We start from the raw sequence: 21887 nt of genomic DNA on the forward strand, positions 1-21887 counted from the left end.
CCTATAGCTCCGTCTGATGGGGTGTGTGTGTGTGTGTGTGTGTGTAGGGGAGGTGGGGGTGGCGGGGAGTGTGAGGGTCCCAGTAGCGGCATCCTCATCCTGACACCCCCTCCTCCTAATACCTCAGTAGACACATGCACTGGTTTCTTCTCGTAGCTCAAACGGCATGGAAACATTTGCTCAGATCAAATGAGATTTTTTCAAAAATATATATAATGACAAAGAAGACAGACAGAAAGAAAAACTGAAAATAGACTAGTCTCTACTGCCTGTTACTGTATTCACGACACTGAAGCTTCCTGTCTGGTTTAAAGCTGTAAAGCGCTGCGCGCTGGCTGCACAGGCCTGACACCTTCCCCGTGGTAAAAGCTACAGGGATGCAAAAGTTTGGGCACGGCTCCAAGCTGGGAAAAATAACAACACACGTTTTACAGAGAATAGGCTTCTGTTAGTGCTCGGTTCTTGTGAATATTGAAAAAAAAAACAGGTTAAAATATAAATGTGGCCTTTGTTAAAGTTATAGAACATTTCTCTAATTTTCTCAGGATGTTAAACCCCCCCAAAATAAACGATGAGTAACGTAAAATGCGCTGAAACGATATGTTTAAGTGTGTTCCATTTTGACCCATCTACTTAGAGCGAGGGTACCCAAACTTTTGCATAGCACTCTGTGGGATTAAGGTGTTTGCGTCAACGATGTTTATTTGCTTGGAATGTCCTTATTATGTCCTTATTATTTTATGTTACAGAACACCTTAAACGAGGTCGACGAAATTAGACCAAACCAAAACCAACCAAAAACTAAAGCGAAGACGCTGAGCCGCGTCCCCGTGACAAAGTCCGGCGCTCAGTTATCTATTGAGTGCGCTCTCTTCTCTCTGGTGGTCTGCGGGCGAGGGCACGGCGGTTTTGCTGAGCACGGCGGCGGAGTACGGCAGGAATCCGCTCTCGGGCCGCTGCTGCGCGCTCGCGGTGCACGTGAAGTCAGCGGCGGCGCGACTGCTGCTGCTGTGGCTGCAGCTGAGGCACGAGCACGGCGCCGCGGCGGAGGGCGCGCTGACCGCCGCCGCCGCCGCTGCCGCCGCCGCCGCCGCAGAGGCCGCCGCCGCCGAGCCGTTGAGCCCCGCCGCCGCCGCAGCCGCTGGAGACTGGTAGAGTCCCGGGTGCCGGAAACCGCACAGCAGCTCGGGCCGCGAGTACGGGTGAGAGAGGGCGCGGAAGGTGTCGAGCGGCCGGATAGAGGAGGCGAAGGGCGACGACGCGGCGGCCGCCGCCGCCGTCACGCCCACGTGGGGGTAGTAGTGTAGCGGCACGTGCGAGTGGAACGGGTAGGGCAGGCTTCCGGTCGCTGCCGCGTGCGTCATCATGTAGGTGTAGAAGCTGGGGTCGGCCGGATGTGGCCAGGACATGGCTAGCCGCTGCCTCTTATCCTTCATTCGCCGGTTCTGGAACCACACCTACACATAAACACACAACACACACAGGTCACTAGAGCCCTCGGGTTTAACGTGTCCTTCATTAGTCACCCAGGCTGCTGTGTTGGTGGTCTACGCAGCTCGGGCCTGTGACTGAGCTTTAACCAGAGCCCGGAATGTGAGAGGTTAACTGAAGTGCGGCACATGCAAATTAACTACATTCAAATAAATACTTTCAAAGAACCCGTGTTTCATTTGATGGGAAAATCAAATACAGTTGAGAATTAACCGCTCCTTCATCAAGAGTGAGTTTTGAAACACAAATTTTGGCCTCCATTTTTCTTCCCACTTGATGAAATAGAATTAGCCAACACTGGTTTAAAGGGCTGTGAGGCCTAGGACTCAAACCCCAAGTAGATGAGGAGTCTTAAACGCATTGCTTTAAAAAAGAGTGTCACTTCTACCTTAAAACGTTCATGTGTCAATAAGAAAATTATTACTTTTAAATTCAGCTTAAATCTTTTTTTTTTCTTTGGAATACACTAATATTTCAAAAGTGTCATCTCAGTGAATCAGAACCAATTCAATTTAAATCATGAAGCAACAAAACCTTAATGTCACTTTAAGCCAAAGCTCATCCCTTTAATTATTTACCCCAGTTGGGGTTTTTAAAAAGCTACCAGGAGGTGGTCTGTCGAGGCCTATAACTGAGCCCTAACAGATGGGATTCGTGGCTAAAGACATAGCTGCAGTGTGGTGTCTGGTGAAATGTTTACTAATAAAAATAAACAGTCATTCTAATATAATTCACAAAAACATAGTCCCATCAGCAAAAGTGTGTCCAGGAAACACTGGCAGTCTGTCGAAAAATCTCTGACAGCAGGTCTAATTATATAATTATATTATTATTATTATTATTATTAATAAATAATTTATTTATTATAACCTTAATAAATTACAGCCAACTGAAACTGAACTGATAGAAAAAGTATTTGAAAATCCACGACTAGAAATGTACAACACATTACTATTTTTTACGCAAAAATATATACACAATATTTACCTCTTAGGCAAATAAACAATGTTAAATATTAAATATATGTTAAGATCTAGTTGTATATTCACACATTTTAAAATGTAAATCATAAACATTCCAAACGAAAGGTTTTAAGTCGTACGCAGTTTAGGAGAAATAGTATAAATTGTGTGTAATCTTCCACCAACATTTCAGGTGTGTGTGTGTGAGAGAGAGAGAGTGTGTGTGCGCACGCGCGTGTAACATAGAGGAGTGTGTACAATTTTACGCTGTAATTCATCGTAAATAATGTCCACATCCCTGTGTTAAAACATTAACAGAAAATTAGAAACGAAGGAGAAGACCTGGGATATTTAAAGGAAGCGGCGTTTAAACTGTGTCCTGTACCTTTATAGTGGTCTCGGGGAGGTTGAGCGCCGCTGCGAGTTCACACCTCCGGGGCCGGGAGACGTAGTTCTCGCGGTAAAACTCCTTTTCCAAACGGCCGATCTGCTCCCGCGTGAAGGCGGTGCGGTATCTGCGCACCTGGTCCGAGTTGGAGTTGTTGGAGCCGCCGAGTGAGTTTCCGTTGTGGTTGTTGACGGAAGAGGAGCTCGAGTTAGAGCTGCCGGAATTACTGTCGGAGAAACCTGAGCACAGGCCAGGGGAAACACACAGAAGAGTACGTCAATAAAACCCGCGGATACTCAGGCCTGTTTTACGACTTACAATTCTATAATAAATATAAAGGTTCTGATGTCAGTTATATTTCAAAACAGACAAGGATTCCGAATAACTACCACAACGACATTAATTCAGCTCATTAATAAAAACAACTACAACAACAAATAAATAAAAAATGATCCAATAAAAACTGGGAAGAGGAAAATGAGGAATTCTTTACCTGAAATTCTTTATAGCAATGAAACTTTGTTTTAAGATTAAACAGTTATGCTCAGTTTGTGTTTGTGGTGAAATGTCATCAATGTCTATAAAATGTAGACGCCGTTTGTTTGTTTGTTTTTATTATTTCTCATTATTCAAAATATTATGAAATATTTTTTAAATAGCTGTAATTATGATACGTTTTAGCGGTAAATACAACTAAGACTCTACGAGGAGTTTCATTCCAAAATACATGTCATTAATCCCAGAATGTAAACATTTGTAACAATTTTTGGCGTTAACGAGTTATTAGAACTGTAATGGAAGCCTATTTTTTCATTTACATTAGCGTTTATAATTTTTAAGCCTACAACACTGTGGCATTAATAATATCATTGCTTTGAAATTAATTGAATTCTTAAGTACATTTTGCCATACAGAGTATTATAAAAAATTAACTTTTTTTCCATTCGAGTGCACAATTTCTAGCCAATTAAACATAACAAAGCGTGGTTAGGATGACTTTAATATTGTATTTGCACATACACTGAAATAAAGTAGTGTAAAGTGATCGTAACTTGATGATTAAAAATTAAAAATAATCTTGGTCTGTGATGTCACTAAACCCGTCATTCCCACTGCACTGTTTTTTCGTACAAAAACGAAAAGTAGTTTTCCTAATGTGTTGCGATATTACGCGCTGTTTGCTGTGAGCGTTGAAAAAGCACGTGCACGGGACTGTGAGAGTGTGGGAGTGTGTCCAGTGGCGCTACCTTTGTTGTTGTTTTCCTTGTGCTGTCCCGGGGAGCGGTGAGAGGCGCAGCCGACCTCCACGTCGCTGTTGATCTCGGAGTCGGTGGAGGCGTCCGGGTAGAGGCTGCTCTTCTTCCGGCTCTCCTGGCAGAGGTCGGCGGCGGCGGTGCTGCCGCTGTCGGTGCCGTGGTGGCCCCCGAACAGACTGTCGATCTCGAATTTGCCTTTGGAAGCGGGAATGTCTCCCAGCGCGCCGTGCAGCGAGGCCGCGGCCAGCCTCGGGCTCAGTCGCCCCGCGTGCGCCGACGAGTTCTCCAGCGCTTCGAGCACCGCGCCGCCGCCGCTCGAGTCCGAAAGGCTGGACAGGCGCTTCGCCGCCACGGGACTGTGGAGCCCTCTCTCCATCAGAATCATCTCTTTCCTTATCCTCTCCATAGGGACGCGGCGCACGAGAGCGCAGTCCGCATTCAGATCTGAGCCGCCTGCCCCGAAATAACACAACGCCTTTAACACCAGCGGCACAGAAAGCAGGAAAAAGAGAGAAAAGAGGAAGAAAGAGAGACACCGAGAGGAAGGAAAGAGTTATAGATAAGGAGTGAGAGTGAGAGGGAGAGAGAGAGGAAGAGAGAAAAGAGAGAGTGTGTGAGAGAGAGAAACAGAAGAATGCCAGTGACTGCTCAAAATGACCCGCGCATCCTCCTCTCTGCGATCCGAAATGTCATTCATCAAAAAGTGGCTGCTCCGCTGTTATTAAAGGTGCGCGTCACGCCGCTCGCACGATCATTTATTGTAACAGGTTTATAAGCAAATAAAAGAGGGAGAGGGCCCGCGCGAGGATGATGGAGGCGGACAGCAGCCTCATGTCCAGGAGCAGAGAGAGAGAGGAGAAGTGAGGAGAGCAGAGTCCTGCTTTTAGAATGGCTCCCGGGCTCGGCCTCTGGGGTGAAATTGACAGTCTGATTAATAAAATGAGCGCGGCAACATTTCCCTCTTCATTTAGGAATATCATTATGCTTTGATTCTCTATTGTTCCTCCCTTCTGCGCAGACTCTCTCTCTCTCTCTCTCTCTCTCTCTCTCTCTCTCTCTCTCTCCCTCCTTCTCTTTCTCTTTCCTCTCCCTCTTTCTCTGTCCATTATTTCACTCGGATGAGCATTAGCTACTCTGGTAGCATTAGCTATAAAAGAGTTGGACGTTTTTTATCACTCAGAGAAATGTGGATTTAACTGGATTAGCTTTTCTCTTTAAAAGCCTTTGTTTTTAGCCCTGGCTTGTTACCACTCCACACTAAACATCACAGAGCACACGACTCTCAGAGCGTTTATGAAATTGTGGAGCTTTAATATAAGGCTTTTAAAGCAGCTGTGTTTTATTTATTTATTTATTTTTATTATTATTATTATTTATTAAGCCACTTTTTGTTACGCAAACCCAAAAAAATCAATGAGGTCAATAACAGAATTTAAAATTAAAACAAATTATACATTTCGTTCGGTTACAAATGATATAATATATTATATAGTTTAAAAAACACGACCGAATATGATTTAAGAAACTGAAATATATGTATACAGCCGGTGAGATTTAGTATTCATGTTTCATAAACATATCACCATTTTTATTAAGAGTTAAATAGCATTATGATATTATTTTAATATTCTCTTTCGCTTTCTCCTTCTATTTTCTTACTTTCTCCTTGTGTGGTTTTTATCACTCTGCCACAGCCCTCAGTCGGGAACAGAAACGCCGTTATAGATTATAATTGTGATTAATGGGCTATCGAAATAACAAATAACAAATAGTTGGTAAAAAAAACAATAGCAACAAAAAATACAAATTTCACAATGCGTTCTAAAGTGCTCTAAAAGTTCCCCAGTCGCCCCGGGGCTTGTTTTCTAATATTCTGCAGTCTGTCCACTGGATTTCGTTCCCAAAATATTGTCATATCAGCAACGCGTGCATTAATATCTGATCCGAGCTCCGAATGAGGCGCGCGCCAGTGGACGGCTCTTGATGGCGGGGTTAAGTGAGAGCGCGAGCTGCTTTCATTCTACTTGAAGGCTGGGGAGGTGTGTGTGTATGCGTGTGTGTGTGTGTGAGAGAGAAGCACTGAACAGCTTTCACGTTCTCTGGCGCCCCCATCAGCTTTTCTCCAGCTAGGCGACTTTCATATTATACATCTATAATTAACACAGCCCAATGTGAAGGACCTCTGTGATGATACATGTGGTTAAATCTCATAGTTCCTAACTATTACAAACCCCCAAAAAGCCAAAAATGGTATATTAATTAATAAGAATGGACATTATTTTATTGTCAACCCCCCTCCAGTAAGTTTATGGGAGTTCAAAGGTGTAAAATCGATGTTGACATTTACACCTCTCTTTTTTATACACTGATTTTGTAAGTATTTGTGTTTACACTACTCTGCTTACTCCTACTAATGGAAGAATTCAAATTGTTCCTCTGGATTCGCCAGAAACATAAGCTATCTGTTAAGCTACGTGTTAAATAAAAGACATAAAATGTTATCTCAGTTAATGTAAACTAATTCACTGATTGAGGAAAGCAAAATATACTCAGGAAATACTATAGTAAACAATGTAAATGTACACAGTCAAAATTCAAATTCAAAAATTCAAAAATTCAAAAGTTGATTTTCACTAAATAAATTAATTTAGTTGTATGTTTTTGTGTTGAATCGGCTAATCACTAAAGTGCTTATTTGTTCATTTTGATAACTTAATGAAATAAACCTAATAAACAACATCTTCAGTTCATTACTTATGCAGACAAATCAATATTAGACATTGCCAATATCAGGAGAAAAGCATCAAGTCAACAGCTACTTACCTCCTTGCTTGAAGTTCATGTGGAATTTTTATTGAAGCTGTGAAGTGCCTCATGAACAATAGGAGATTATTTTTTCTTCTGAGCAGTTTGAGCAGAAAAATAAACACAGTATAATAAACAGAAACATTAGCCTACCATCATCAGTACAGTACAGTACAGTACAGTGCTGAGGGATAGCGACTGGACTTGTAAAGAATAGATGGCCCACATTACAGGATTTTACAATTATTCTAAAATACAGTAAGATGCTGTTGTAAATCCACCATACATTTACAGCAATTTGTGTCTTTAAATGAGCTTTTAAAAAAGGGTTTTAGTCGAGTATGCTAGGCTTTCTTTGTCTATGCTCACATCAGTGAAATGGCATTTTTGATGCTTTTAGACAAGGAAGAGAACTCCAAACATTGAAAAGCATGAACCGAGGTGAGGATATTGCTCTATTCCTGCTCCACTGGAAGGCAATATTGATTTAATTTTTCTGTAGATGGAATTTAGTCAAATATCGGCAAAGCGCTAACTGCATGAAAGTAAACACAGATGTAAACTGCTACAAAACTAAACAACTCAAGTTACAAATGAGTTTCTGTGGTGAATTAAAACATACGGACAATGTACACCTATAAACAGCAGTCCTTTTTCCCCTCAAATACACGTTCCACTTTAATAGTTTCTGAACAAAAACAAACAAGAGAACAGTTTCCCCAAAATCATACACATTCCCTTTAAAGCATTAAATTGATAAACTATGTAATAGCCACATTTCAGATATTGCAATTTATTGTGTTTTATTTTGAAAGTAATGAGATCGTGAGAGTGTTTAACTGAAACGTGGGCCTCGCAGAGTGTTTAAAACATGTAATATTTAGGGGAGTTAACGATGACGGCCATTTTTAAAAAATTAATTTAAACAAATAAACAAACAAAGGATGAAGAACGAATGAATGAATTAATGCTCATTTCTAAGTGTAGTGTGTTGAGCTAGTGGTCCATGACTAATTAATCAGTTTATCAAAATGTGATTTTACATTAAAAACTATAGCTGGTATAAGTTGTACCCTTGTTGCCATGGTGATGAAAGCGTAAACGTGTTTTTTTTTTTGTTTTTTTTTTGGACATGTATGCTCAGGCCTAGTCAGTACACTACAAAACTGTGGGTCTGTCCCCGGAATCACTGGGTCCGGGTGTCCGGACATAAATAACATACATCTTGGAGGATGCGGCATTGGTCCCTTTACCGCTCACATGCTCATGTGCGGTACGATCAATAATCTACTCGTGACAACAGCTTTTAATGTCACAAGTTTGAATTTACTGATACTGTTTTGAAAAAAAATGTACACAATGTCATTCACATAATACAAATAGGCTAGTACTAAGCGCACTAAAGTCTGGATGCTGACACAAACATCGTAAACAACATTTAAGATCAAAACACAAACGGGACAAACACGAACACACACACACACACACATTATAGTGCTTGCAATTGCAATGGGAAGAATGGGAAGGTAATATGTCACAATCACACACAAGTACAGCACACACGCCTCACTGCAGTCTGCTAATATATATTTTAAAAAATAAAATACAAATCAGAAAGGACATTTCTTGCTTTCTTGATTTTGTAAAACGTAAAGCCCTAAAACACAAGGTGAGTGGGGTCTGTCCTGGTTTTATGGCACTGGATGGTATGTCAGCAAACTACAAAGCACCAGGTTGTGTACAGAGCAGAGACAAAACAACAGGCTGCAGTTCAAGTCCTTCGTCTGGTTTCGTTTCCGACGCTGAACTGTGAGGAAGTCGTCCAATTGATTCCCAGCTGTTCAACCCTGTTTACTGCACTTAAACACCCGTAATCCTCAAACACACACACACACACACACAGAGAGAGAGACAGAGAGAGAGAGAGAGAGAGAGAGAGAGAGAGAAACCTCCACATTGTGGACGGAGAGAACCATCTAGTGGTAAACGGATAGTACTGCATTCCTCCAGGCGCTATTCAGTAACTAGTGGTGATGTTTACTGACCACGTCACTGTCCGCTGACTCTCCCACCATTAAACAATTACACGTTAATCATTCACCGAGCAGGTCCCTCACATTCCCAGGAAGACGCTACGTCGTACTTTTGTTTGTAACACTCAACACTCTCAACACACTCAACATGTTTTCAGTTTGGACTCGTTTTGAAAAGATTCACATACAACCTTTAGACAGCAGACGTTTACAGTATTCCGTTATTATTATTATTATTATTATTATTATTATTATTAGTAGTAGTAGTAGTAGTAGTAGTAGTAGTAAAAAATAGGCCCCCTTCTTGTGGTAAAGTGAATATACTTTTAACGTTTAAGTTCATCACATGACCTTAAGGATAATAGTAAACCTTTTGGTGGAATCTGAGAACGGATTTGTTCATTACCCAGTGGTTGATGCAGATGTTATGGAACAACAAAATATCAAAACATGGTGGTAAATCCTGTTTAACCGAGTAGTCTTTAATAGTTTTTAATTTACGTGGTCACATTACAGTACGGTGTGTATGTTTGTATTAGAAATGTGTAATGTGCGTTTCAGAAAAGTGAAGGTTTAAACGTATATTTCAACTAAATTCGCATTAGTTGAGGGTTCCCGTTCATTTTTTACTTTGTGTGTTTGTGTGTGTGTGTGTGGGGGGGGGGGGGGATAAGAAATTAAGGCATTCAAACTTTAGTTTAGATTTTGATTGTTAGTTTTTCGTGTCTAATTTAAATGTCATATTATTTTTGGGCATGGTTTAGTAGCCAAGTTAGCTGTTATAATATTTCTTTGCTAATGACGTGTTAGCTGTGATACGTACGATATATTTCAGATTCACAGATTTTAGCGTTCGGATATAGATTCTTTGTTTACTATTGTGGGATTTATAATTCCTGTTAAAAAATGTTTCATTGAATTTACTCTGGTGTGAAATATTTTGTATACATTCCTACATTGGATAAACGTCTCTAGATGAGATTTTCGACAATACTCCCAATGTAGTTTGAAGCTAATACTAGTAAGTAAACTTGTAATGCTACGGTTTATCTGTAAACTCGGATGCCAAAGTTGCAAAATAATTTTGTTGTTTTCAAAACAAACAGCCAATTCTTTTGCCACATGCTTCTCGGGAAAGCAGATGTGATGTCTGATAACGGTGAAGACTGTTACAAATTCACGTTCAAGTTTGATAGTTTGATTAAATCTAAGATGGCGGTGTTCATTAAGTTTCAAGATTCTACAAAGATAACACGTATTTGGTAAAACAACACAGGTCACATGCACGTGAACATTGTTCAGTTCCTAAAACACCCACTCTTCAATCGCAAACTTTGTTTATTACGTGAAGAAATCGCTTAAGATTTTCGATACAAACGCAACAAACAGATGAATTGCTTTTAAATTTGATATAAATAAATTCGTTTTACTCCATTTTTTTTCAACTTCTGACACACCACTATCTATATAAGTCAAAATAGGCAAAAATCATTATTTCTCAAGACCTTGTGATGGAAGCATGTGTTGGACAAAAGTAGTAAATAACATTCACACATTACATCTATTATTGTGCAAGACCATTAACAACAGCAAATGCCGTTTGAATTTGTTTTTGGAAAGTAACCACACATTATCATCTAAGATCACGGTCATTTGCATGTCACATGGGCACTGACAACCAATCAGATTTCAGGTGGTCAGAGTCCTGTAATTACTCCGGAAAAATATATAAGCTTCGCTGTCAGCTGGATTGGTTTGGTGCTATGCCCTACTTGCCTGGTCTGGATTAAAGAGGGGATGATGGTTTTAATTACTGTCGTGTGTAATCTTCCGTCCTGGACTCTAGGAGATCGAGCAGATAAACAAATAAATAAATAATGGAAGTGGAAGATTTAGGCGGGGAAATCGCGTCGGTTCCCAGCAGAAGTTTTTATCCGGCTGCTTTTGGGCAGCACTCTGGTCAGTCTCGTCCCTCCGCCGGCGTGTACTCTCGGTCTGAGGTCACGAGCTCTCTGAATCCGGACTCTTTCTCTCCCTATGTCTCTTTCCCCGGATCCCACACCGCTGCCAGCTCCCGGGTCTCCTTCGGCTGCAACTTCTCCAGCAGTTGCTACACTTGTAAAGTCTCCACCAGCGCTAGCTTTTCGCGTGGTGGTCTCAACCCTCACCCCGAGGGGATCCTCAGTGGACACCGCGCTGAAAAACAGGACACAGTCGGACTGAGCAGGGTCGCGGACCGGGCTCGAGAGTTCGGGTTGTATCAGAAATACACTGCTCCCTATCCATTCCCCAGAATCCCCGGATATATCGACGTTCCTGTGGCGCCGCGAGGAAGAACTAGAGACCAAGCCCGTCAAAGTCCTGCTCTCACAGTGGACAGATATCCCCCCTGGAGCTGGTCAAGCAGCTGGAGCGGTCAAGTTTATTGTCCTAAAGAGCAGACGCAGAGCTCGCAGATCTGGAAAACGTCACTAACAGGTACCTCACAATTCACTTCCCTTTATTAACCAGGGGCCAGGATTTTCTCAGCGAACTCTTCGAGTTCATTATTCTAGAATATGTCAAATACGAAGGCAGTTCAGTGCTTCACACACACACACACACACACACACACACACACATGAATAAACCAGAATAAATGAAGATTTTGAGGTGATGAAAAGCCTTTTACATTACCATTTAACATCAGTTATATACACTAAGTAATAACTGAGTTATATAACTCAGTTATACAGTTATATTAACTCAGTTATATACACTAAGGATATGATAGTCTCAGAATATCCTTCAAAGTAAATAAACTTGACAGGGTATGAGTACGTTCTTGGTATAACCCTTTTAGCATTTGGAGAGTTACACTACACAAGAGTTATTGGATAAACTTCCCTAATCCAAGCTTACGTTATTGGGCTAACGTTGCTGTAGAGCACTGGAACTGCCTCGTATTCAGCACTGAGGGAATTAGACTGGATTCCTAAACAAAAACTAACTTAATATATTATATAACAAACATCTAATTTCTGTCAAATACAATATAGGGGTCACTACGGACAAAATGAGTGTAACACAAAGAAACTCGATGATCCTTACTTCCCTACGTCAGCTGCAATCATCTATAGGTTCAATGATAATAAAATAAAGATAATAATGATAATAGTGATTACATCGTTCCAGACAGAACACACTTTGTAAATATGAATGCGCAGTATATCATATTTGGGGATATATCCCAGTAAACATTTAGCCGTTGATTCAACGTTGAAATAACGTAATGACTACCGTCTAATCAACGTTCTCTTAAGGTTGAAAATGAAAGTTGAAAAGACGTCCAAACACAGACATTGAAAAGACGACTATTAGACGTATTCTGGACGTCCATTGACGTTATTAATTGGTCCCGAAATAAATTACTTGTATAAAACGCATTTTAGACGTCCACTGACGTTATCGATTGGTCACCACTTAACTAACTTATTAAGATGGATTTTGGACGTTCATTGACGTTTAAAATATGTCCTTGACGGACAGACTACTTTTAGACCTATTTTGAACGTCCAGGGACGTTCCTTGTTTACTGGGAAATATAATGTAGCATTCACTTATTAACACTTTTATTAACACTTAAAAAGAGGTACTTTTGAAGTCCCATATTCCAATAGTGAAGACGTGACGAACTCAATCACCGTTTCCATGTTTGAATCCGTGCATGTTTTGTGTTATACATTTAGTCCACGTCCTGAGTGTGTTACTTGTGTTTGTGCAGAAGACACAGCTCTGCCTCGGTGTGAGTCTCGGCGCGTGCGGAAGAAGCGCGTTCCCTACACCAAGCTGCAGCTGAAGGAGCTGGAGCACGAGTACACCATCACCAAGTTTATCACCAAAGAGAGGAGAAGGCGGATAGCCTCCTCCACCAGCCTCACCGAGAGACAGGTCACCATCTGGTTCCAGAACCGCCGCGTCAAGGACAAGAAGATCAGCAACAAAACACCGAGAGACGTCGAGCCTTACCAGTGAAGACACACCTGAGTTTACACCTGGACTCAGGTCCGCGCACTTAAAGCTCAGCAGAGCCTATATTTATGGTAGTGTGTGTGTGTGTGTGTGAGAGAGAGAGAGAGAGAGAGAGGGAGAGAGAGAAAGAGAGAGAGAGAGACTAGACACCGTGTTCTGTAAAGGTTTTGTAAGGTTTATAAGAATTGTGAGATAAATATGTTTGAAATATTATCGACTCCTATCCATTTACCAAAAGCACAGTTTGGGACAAAGAGACTGAAATATTAAGATCACTTCTGAGAACTGATCTTTTATCCTTGCGGGTCCGTGTTATTGTTAAAAAGCTTTTCCATTCACTGCTTCAGTTCACTGCTGAGTCTTTACAGTCACCGCGACGAGACTTTATTGCTATAACACTATCAACATTCAGGAAAATAAATAGTTATGAATCCTGGGGCTTGTGCTAAATAATTAACATCTAACGCCTCTAAATGAATCTAACAAACAAAAGCTGTTCTTCATCCTCTTTGTATTATTATTATTATTATTGGTCTATTCACAGCACTGAATGGAAACCAAGGTATGGTGTGATTCACAGATAGACACAGGATCCTCTTTTTGCTTTAAATAAAATAAAATAAAAAACTGTCAGAAAATTATTACCTTTAAATTACGGAACATAATGGTTTCTCAATCTATTATAATTGTAGATTTTTAAATTGTGTTGATTTCACGCGCCCAGTGTTGTCTCCAGGACTTATAATGTGTTTTTTAACTTTACACAGTTCTATCGTGAAATATTGCAAAGAGAATTCTGGAGAAGAGAATTTAACGCTGTTGTACATTTAAAAGAACATTTACACTGTTCGTACGTTTAGTGACAATAATGTACCGCTACCGTACCTGAGAGTTTTTCTGAGAGTGTATGCGTGGAATATTTTGCGTACGCTAATGTGAAAACGTGTCTTATTATATGTGATCAGTTTTGAACTTGGAAACAGAGGTCTATGTTCGCGTTTGGAAAATTCGCAAAACCAATAAAGCAATACATCTTAGGCTTCAAAATGATCCAGCTTAGTTTTCTAAATAAAAACGTGACACATCTACGGAGAACGTATTTAACATATCATTCTTTACCGCATAGTTTCTGTATATTAAGTTTGACCTGTACGGAAAAATAAGGCTAAACATTCAGCGGCGCTCTTTTTCATTTGATTATTGCACAAGCCGCTTATTTATTCTCAATAAGAAAAATATAACAAACAAAAAAGTGTCTTTTCTGCACAGAATTTGGTTTATTTTCACCTAAAGAATTAACTAGACATTCGCGCATTGTCGTCCAAGCTTTTTGCAGAAATGTAGGCGGGTCTATGTATGAACTAAAACGGTTCTTTGAGAGCTGTTAACACGCTCATATAACTGTGGGCTACACAGTGCAACTGCAGCTTAGACCTGAGTCAAAGCCTCTGACGGTTCCGTTCTTAAGATAAGTTCCACATTTTTCTCAAATCCTGAACGTTTTGTTTTTTACCGTTGACCTTGACACGCATTCTCAGACTCGACCTTGACTGAAATGAGGCTCATGAATAATGAAGTAGTCCCCATTCGTGGAACTCTCCCACCATCTATCGGTTGTGTTACGCAATTACACTTCGGCACTTTAACTAAAATACCTTGTGAAAGTGCGCTGAAGTCCTTTAGTTCGGCGGAAGCCTGTTCTCCGTGATTTTCTGCACCGTTTAGAGGTAGGAATGCTATCAAACTGCTCAGTAAAAGCGAGATTATTGTGGTCGTATACCCACCGTTTCCTGTGGATGCAAAAGACTTCCCACAGCCGCGATCAACACATGGAGCGGCGGAGTGGCTGTAAATCGCGGAGGGACCGGACAACGGCGTTACATTTTCCTTCATCATCATCATCATCATCATTGTTATAATTATCACCATTAATAACAAGAACCTAAACAATACTCTGAAGTCTTTTCTAAGTTTGAACGCTTCCTCCAGCCACAGCTGCAGTGGCTCTGCAATAAACTGCACTTGGACTTGTTTTGGTAAATGTGAGTCTGGACTTTGACCTTGAACTGTCTGATATTTTTATACTGTCAGTGATTATGCGCAGTCATTTATATGAAATAAAAGCGACCCCTCAGCCCCCCTCATGCCTCTCAATGTCGAGCAGATGGAAGAAACTCATTTTAAAGGTTTGCACGAATTTACTAGACTCATAAAAGCTGGGAGGCCGAGCTGTCTCTCCTCTTTCCGGCGCGTTTACTATTGTCATTTACTTAGCGGGGTCTCAGAGATCCTCGGACTGCGTCTGGAGAAGCCACCCAAGGTAAGGCCAAATATATTTGAAAACACAACTCTCAGTTTTCAGTTAAAACGCTCAGCTTGGTTTAAAGCTCTTACAGTGTCCAAATGTTTAGTCTTCCACCGAGCGAGAGATTGTGGTCAATTTAAATCCATCTCAAGTTCAACAACAATAACAACGACAATCACTTCCTCGGTGAAGCTGCCATCTGTTTGTGAAGCTTCTGTTTTTACCTTTGGCTTAAAGTCTGATGCTTAACTCCAAGCTTCACGTGGTCTCTTAAGAAAATAAGGGAAACGCCGAGGGACATACCAAGCTGTATGAAATCATTCTTTTTTTACTCTATCATTATTTTCTAGGGTTAGTTCTATGTTCTGCTCGAGTAAATGATCAGTATTCATTTGTGAAACAGGCTTAAGTGATTTGTGAACGTTTATCAAAATGTTTACAGAAATATAGATATCAACAAATGTTTTTTCTTTAATTGAAAACAAAGGCTGCTGAAAGCTTGAGTAATTGGTGTCATATTTGAGTAAGTGACGTCACACAGATGATCTGAAACCGTCAAACTGACAATAATATTTTATAATATTTTTCATTTGTTGTTTTCGTGTATCGTAGACTGAGTAAACTAATCTGTAAATAAATGACGTACTATAAATATTTTCCGATTCAGATATGTTTACAATGTTGGTGCAATAATAATATCTGCGCAATATCTGCGCCATATCAGTGACAGCAAAACGTCAAAAAATGTCTAGTCTGAAAATGACTTAATAAAAAATTTCTTAATTAATACAATGTAAAAATATCAGAAGAATCATTTAGAGCAGTTTTTATTTTAAATAACGTAGAGTGTATTTTCCCAGTGTAACTTCTCTGTTAGGACCAGCACATATCACTTAGATGTTCGTAATTGCACTAAGATGTATGTAAGGTTTATAAACATTTGATTGCCCATGTACAGTGTAACATCAGTTTTTATTTGGGTTTATACCGAAGTTACATTGTGAGTTCTGGGAAATCAAATGGTAGGCTCTTAGTCACCAATAGTTACTCTCTTGTTGCTCGCTGAACATAAATCTCAGTACAACTACCGCTGAGTAATATGAACTTATTCTAATAGAGGCGTTACACTGTAAAAACAAGGACAGTACTCTTTAAAACACGGGCTTTATTATAAAGTGTTACACTACCATTTTAATATATAATTTGGCAGACATTATGGAAGTCGCACACCTACAAGAGTGGAATAATAATAATAATATTTCTACAGTCGCTTTTATTGGCAATTTCTTTGATTAATTAATATCGTATTTCCTCTGAAAATTAATGATGTACTTCAGATGCACTCTACGTTTAATTTCGATATATTTTGCCATAACTAACGATGTGAACGTTGGATAAATCCATTGTAAATAAACTGAAGACTGAAGTACATCAAAGTAATACAGTGTTATAAAATATATATTCTGTTGAAAATAAGAAAATATCCTCTACATTTTATTTTTTAACGTTTTAAAACACAGTTTTAATGCTTATTAACTGGCTTATAAACATGCTTATTAACTGATTTTGAGTAACTGGCTATTAATTCATAAAATGTGGACTGCAAAATTAGGACGTATTTCATTATTTTTCGTGCTCTGGTGAGTTGAGTAAATAAATATATATTGTGCAACAAAAAACAAACAAAACAAACAAAAAGAACAACAACGTGCTTCTGTTGTAGAGAAGGTGCATTCGTGCTTTAATAATCTTTAATATCTTCCTCGCTTTGTCTCTCTCGCTCTATTTATTTGTCCTTCAACCTACACGTCCCAGTAAAACATACACAGTTGATATATATATGTAAAATGTCTACATGGTGCTACAATGTTCATTCTGAACGTACTGCACCATTTTCTTTAGGAATTCACGTATTTTCTTGCTCTTAAAATGACGTGGCCCATGCATTAGTTATACAGCAGGACTGCGGTGTTAGCGAGGGCGGGGTTAGACGGCCTGCTTTGCATATCACGTGACCGCGCATTACCAAATCAACAATTGTCTGGGCTTTATTCTTGAGGGGTAAGTTAAAACAGGTTGGAATTGTTTAGGGCGAGCTTGCTGAAAATGTGCGAGCCCAATCTTTTCAGTCCTGGCTACGTGGGTCCCCTCCTGAATTTCCCATCCTCGGATTCCCTGCACTTCTCCAACTTGCGGAGCAACGGGCCACATCACTGCGCGCTCCCGCACATCTACGGCAGGAGAGATGTGTGCTCGCTCCCGTGGAGCTCCCCGAGCGCGTGCACAAGCTCGCCACAGAGCCGCGCCTTTAGTGGCTACTCCCAGCCCTTCGTCACCAACTCAGTGCCCGGGACCACCAACGCTCACGGCCACAGCAAGAGTCCGCTGGGGGACTCCGGCAAATACTACTTCCAGGATTCCAACCACAAAGCGGAGGAGGCGGACAAACACACCACAGCTTTCCCCGGGGACCACGGACTCGCTGCTGATGCCAGCTCACACAAATATGAATTTTCAGGCTTGGACAGACGCTTTCAGACCACGCTGCCCCCAGCAGAGGTGAACTCCGCGGACCAAGCCGTAGCCGCTGACACTAAACAGTCTGCAACCGCCGCTGTCCCTGGTCAGGACTCTTCGAGTGACCACAACAGCAGAGCAGCGTTCCCTGAGGGTGAGAAAACTTCTCTGACCTCTTCTGAATTTCATAGGTCACACTGTGCTTTTAGATGAAGGAAATGAATAGTGCATGCCTCACAGACCCGGTGAAATTACAGTGTAATGCTCTGTTTACTGCACTATGCTGTGTTTCCAAATACACACCAGCAGCGATTAGAACACACTCCCGAACAGCTCTGTTTAAACGTGCACTGAAGTACTGCAGGTCAGTCCTTCGTTTAAATAAATGGAATATTATGCTCAAGGTTGAAGGCCTTCCCAGTAAACAAGGAACGTCCCTGGACGTTCAAAATAAGTCTAAACGTAGTCTGTCCGTCAAGGACATATTTTAAACGTCAATGGACGTCCAAAATCCATCTTAATAAGTTAGTTAAATGGTGACCAATCGATAACGTCAGTGGACGTCCAAAACGCGTTTTATACAAGTAATTTATTTCGGGACCAATTAATTACGTCAATGGACGTCCAAACTACGTCTAATAGTCGTCTTTTCAATGTATGTGTTTGGACGTCTTTTCATCTTTCATTTTCAACCTTAAGAGAACGTTGATTAGACGGTAATCATTACGTTATTTCAACGTTGAATCAACGGCTAAATGTTTACTGGGTTGATGCTGCGCTGGAAAATACTTCACCAACAGTAGAATACACAATAACCAGCTTTAATTTGACACAGTGTTTCATTCAGTATTTATGTGAATATTCATTAATCACTATTCAGTATTTATATCAGGTTCAATATTTCAGCATTTAGTGTTTATCCGGATATTCAGCAACTGCATTTAACTAAATGTTCAGTACATCAGCACCTAGTAATAGTTTGTATATTCAGTAAACAGTGTTCAGTGTAAAGTGATTGGTATTTTTTTCTGGAAATATTCAGCACTCAGTACTGAGTATTTATCTAAGTATTCAGTATATATTCAGTATTCAGTATGTATCTGTGCATTTAGTATTCGGTGTTTGTGTATTGGTTATTTAGCATATAATGTGCATTCTGTATTTATGACGTAATATTCAGTACTCAGTATTCGGTATTTTTCTGAGCTGAATAAAAGGAGGGTGAACTGCACGTAACGAAGTCATGACTATGTTCCGCGTCTGTCTTGCAGCGCCGTGGTGCCCCACACAAGTGAGAGTGAGGAAGAAGAGGAAACCTTACACGAAGCCACAACTGGCTGAACTTGAGAACGAGTTTATGATGAACGAATTCATAAACAGGCAAAAGCGGAAGGAGCTCTCAGACAGACTGGACTTGAGCGATCAGCAAGTGAAAATCTGGTTTCAGAACCGCAGAATGAAGAAGAAACGGCTGTTAATGCGCGAGCACGCTTTCACCATGTACTGAGCTATAAAAGAACCTCGGCTTCCCCCGTCTGCTGACCCCTGTGCCCCGAGTCTTCAGCGGCTCACGCGCTCCTCACCTTGACAATGATTTCCCGATGCGATTTCCTTCAACATGTGTACTTTGATCACAAACATGTTACTGTAAGAATATGAGAAAAGTAATATTTATTGTGTTTCAGATTTGTTTTATTTTTTATTTTTTGTAATTGTTTACACCTTACACCCATTTTAAAACAGTCCCCACGTTGAAAACTGCTCGAGGCTTGATGCAAATGCTGACGGAAAACGCTTTAAGAAAGGCCTTTCACCGCAGTTCAGATCAGGATCAGCGTTTGCTTTAATGCAGAGAAAATTCCTTTTGAATGTGTAAGGGCTGTGCGTGATTCTCCTTTGTCTGTTAATGACGTATAATGTATGTCCTGTACTGTAATAAACGGCTGGGTTATCTGCACATGTCTGGGGTGTGTTTTAGTTGTAGTTTTAGAGTAAGTTTGTTGCTGAAAGGCTGATCCTGGAAGTTCTGATCTCCTGAAGAGTCCAAACTCTCGAAAGGGGAATGCGATCTGTCGTTTGGGTCAAGTGTTTTAAAAAGAAAAGAATAAGATGTTTGTTTGTTTTTTTTAGAAACGTTTACCAAGAGCCTCTTATTCCACTTCGGGAAAAAGGATAAGGATGAAATATATATATAGACACATATATAAAAAGGTTCCGTTCACATACTTTAGTAATTTGCAATGAATTAACAATAATCCGAAACAGATATATTCACATTTATAGAGTAGGGATTAAATGCTATTTGATCGTTTCTGAAAGCGTTATATGCGACTACCTACGAACGCTCGACCGTTTTAGTACTTTATCTGTGCTTATTTACATTTTGAACACCAGCGAACTTTCATTTATCTATTTTATTTGTGTGGGTGTGTTTTAACATAGGAATGAGTTAAACCGCATTGGCTGTATTTGAGCATGTCTGCTAATAAATAATGTAAATATATCAGTAAGTTTTGGCAGAACACATGTGAAACATCAGAGATTTGTGTGTATTATCTGAAACTGGTTTATAAAGGTCGATTTTGATTGGCCAGAAGGCTACGCAAATTTGGATAGCGTGATTTAAGGTAAATTAACGTTTAGTAAAGGCATCGTTATTGCATTAAACAGTGAAATGCTTGTTTGGAGAGTGGGTGTCCAAATATAAATGTACCCAGCTCTCCACTTTGGTGTATTCGAATGTATATTTGTTTTAGTCCGCACGTGTTTTCATATGTATTTTGAATTTTGTTTTGTTTGATCAGCGATGCAGTCACACGGGAAAGTATTTATTCTTTATAATTTGGTCCATCAATTAAACAAGCAAATAAACAAAGTAATTAACATAATTAAATGATAGTAAACAAATCAACATTTTCTGAATCAAACCTAAGTTTAAACCCTTATTTTGGATGTGATAATGACCGTTAAATTCCAGAGTGTTATGAACTGAAAAAGCTGTTTTTCCCATTTTGTTTGAGGTTTGCATTTTGTACAATGTTATGATTTTCCTCTGTTTATTATTAAAAGTCAAAGGCCCTGGTAAAAAGTTTTCATCCCTTTGACTCGCGTTGATGGTGAGAAAAGAGCAAGGGCCGCCTGATCCGGGGGCGCCAAAACAAAGTTAAGGTCAAGTTAGTCTGTAAACTAGCGCCGAAAATCCATTATCCCAAATACTCATCCTCAATCAGTTCATCCCTCAAAGCTCTTTAGATCGATACGTTATTACAATCAAATAAAATGCATCGTTAATTAAACTAATCAATCCGTATTCCTTTATTTACAAAACCCAGAGAACGGCCCGAACGCCTCCACGTGTTCAGATGTAAGAAAAACGCTCAGGAAACTGGTAAATATCATTTTCACGGTGTTAGTGTAATTTTATTAACATTAACTCTCAGTGTGTTTTCTGCGTGTTCGACCAGACAGCTGGCGCACAGATTACATTTGGGTTAGTCACCAAGTGAACAGTGCATTACTGGCGTGTACTCACACTTACCCCACACAGCTGCAGTCACAAAACATGGTACACTCACAGTTTCTTTAGACAAATCTATTGTATGGCTGTGTTCAAAATGCTATGATCAAGATTTAAGCCACACGCATGAGTTTGTACCCGTTCATTTTTACGAACGGATTTTTAAAACGAATATGACTGCGTTTGTAGGAAATTCTTACAAAAAAATAAAAAGTATATCTATAACCACTTTACTTACACTATGAGCTACTGAACTAAACTAACATCACTTTATGTTGTGTTTCTGAGCACCCAGTAATATCCGGAATTTTTTTCCTAACGCACAAATCCTATCACAAAAATAATTCGTGTTGTAGATGATAATGTTGACATATTTTGGCATTGGTGCAGCTGCTTTCAAGTTCCTCCTCTGAACTCCCTCTCAGCTCGTTTCAGAGAACGCATCCTTTTGTGTGAACAGTGCCTGAGTAATAAAGTGATTTGGTGCTGACGGTTATTGGAGATTGCTGGGTGTTCGTCGTCTCACACCGCAGACGTTCAAAGGCAGAGCAGTTGTTTTGTACTTGGCAGTGTGTGTCCACTGTGTCTCCCTCTCCAGGTTC

The 21887-nt window shown here is 40.2% G+C and overlaps 3 protein-coding genes across 3 annotated transcripts; 2 read left to right on the forward strand and 1 right to left on the reverse strand.

Annotated features, from left to right (window-relative positions):
- Positions 1-335: 335 nt before the first annotated feature.
- evx2 (even-skipped homeobox 2) lies at positions 336-4503 on the reverse strand. The gene is made up of 3 exons (XM_066641321.1): positions 4089-4503; positions 2839-3080; positions 336-1457 (listed from the first exon to the last, which is right to left on the reverse strand). The coding sequence occupies exons 1-3, from the start codon at positions 4501-4503 to the stop codon at positions 852-854; spliced, it is 1263 nt and encodes a 420-aa protein (XP_066497418.1). The 3' UTR covers positions 336-851.
- Positions 4504-10812: 6309 nt separating this feature from the next.
- Positions 10813-13052, forward strand: hoxd13a (homeobox D13a). The gene is made up of 2 exons (XM_066641409.1): positions 10813-11413; positions 12699-13052. The coding sequence occupies exons 1-2, from the start codon at positions 10813-10815 to the stop codon at positions 12947-12949; spliced, it is 852 nt and encodes a 283-aa protein (XP_066497506.1). The 3' UTR covers positions 12950-13052.
- A 4305-nt stretch (positions 13053-17357) lies between these two features.
- On the forward strand, positions 17358-19275 carry hoxd12a (homeobox D12a). Its single transcript, XM_066641297.1, has 3 exons — positions 17358-17922; positions 18482-18484; positions 19040-19275. Exons 1-3 carry the CDS (start codon positions 17358-17360, stop codon positions 19273-19275), a joined length of 804 nt encoding a protein of 267 aa, XP_066497394.1.
- The last annotated feature ends 2612 nt before the right edge of the window (positions 19276-21887 follow it).

The sequence above is a fragment of the Hoplias malabaricus genome, chromosome 12 (assembly GCF_029633855.1).
Source record: "Hoplias malabaricus isolate fHopMal1 chromosome 12, fHopMal1.hap1, whole genome shotgun sequence".
Classification (NCBI taxonomy): Eukaryota; Metazoa; Chordata; class Actinopteri; order Characiformes; family Erythrinidae; genus Hoplias; species Hoplias malabaricus.

What these genes read in the sequence shown, in the direction of transcription:
- evx2 (XM_066641321.1), bottom strand. Translation starts at nt 4,503, where the DNA reads ATGGAGAGGATAAGGAAAGAGATGATTCTGATGGAGAGAGGGCTCCAC. An exon ending in CAAGGAAAACAACAACAAAG is followed by an intron (nt 3,081 to 4,088) that starts GTAGCGCCACTG and finishes GCCTGTGCTCAG; the next exon opens with GTTTCTCCGACAGTAATTCC. An exon ending in TCCCCGAGACCACTATAAAG is followed by an intron (nt 1,458 to 2,838) that starts GTACAGGACACA and finishes GTTTATGTGTAG; the next exon opens with GTGTGGTTCCAGAACCGGCG.
- hoxd12a (XM_066641297.1), top strand. Translation starts at nt 17,358, where the DNA reads ATGTGCGAGCCCAATCTTTTCAGTCCTGGCTACGTGGGTCCCCTCCTG.
- hoxd13a (XM_066641409.1), top strand. Translation starts at nt 10,813, where the DNA reads ATGGAAGTGGAAGATTTAGGCGGGGAAATCGCGTCGGTTCCCAGCAGA. An exon ending in CTGGAAAACGTCACTAACAG is followed by an intron (nt 11,414 to 12,698) that starts GTACCTCACAAT and finishes GTGTTTGTGCAG; the next exon opens with AAGACACAGCTCTGCCTCGG.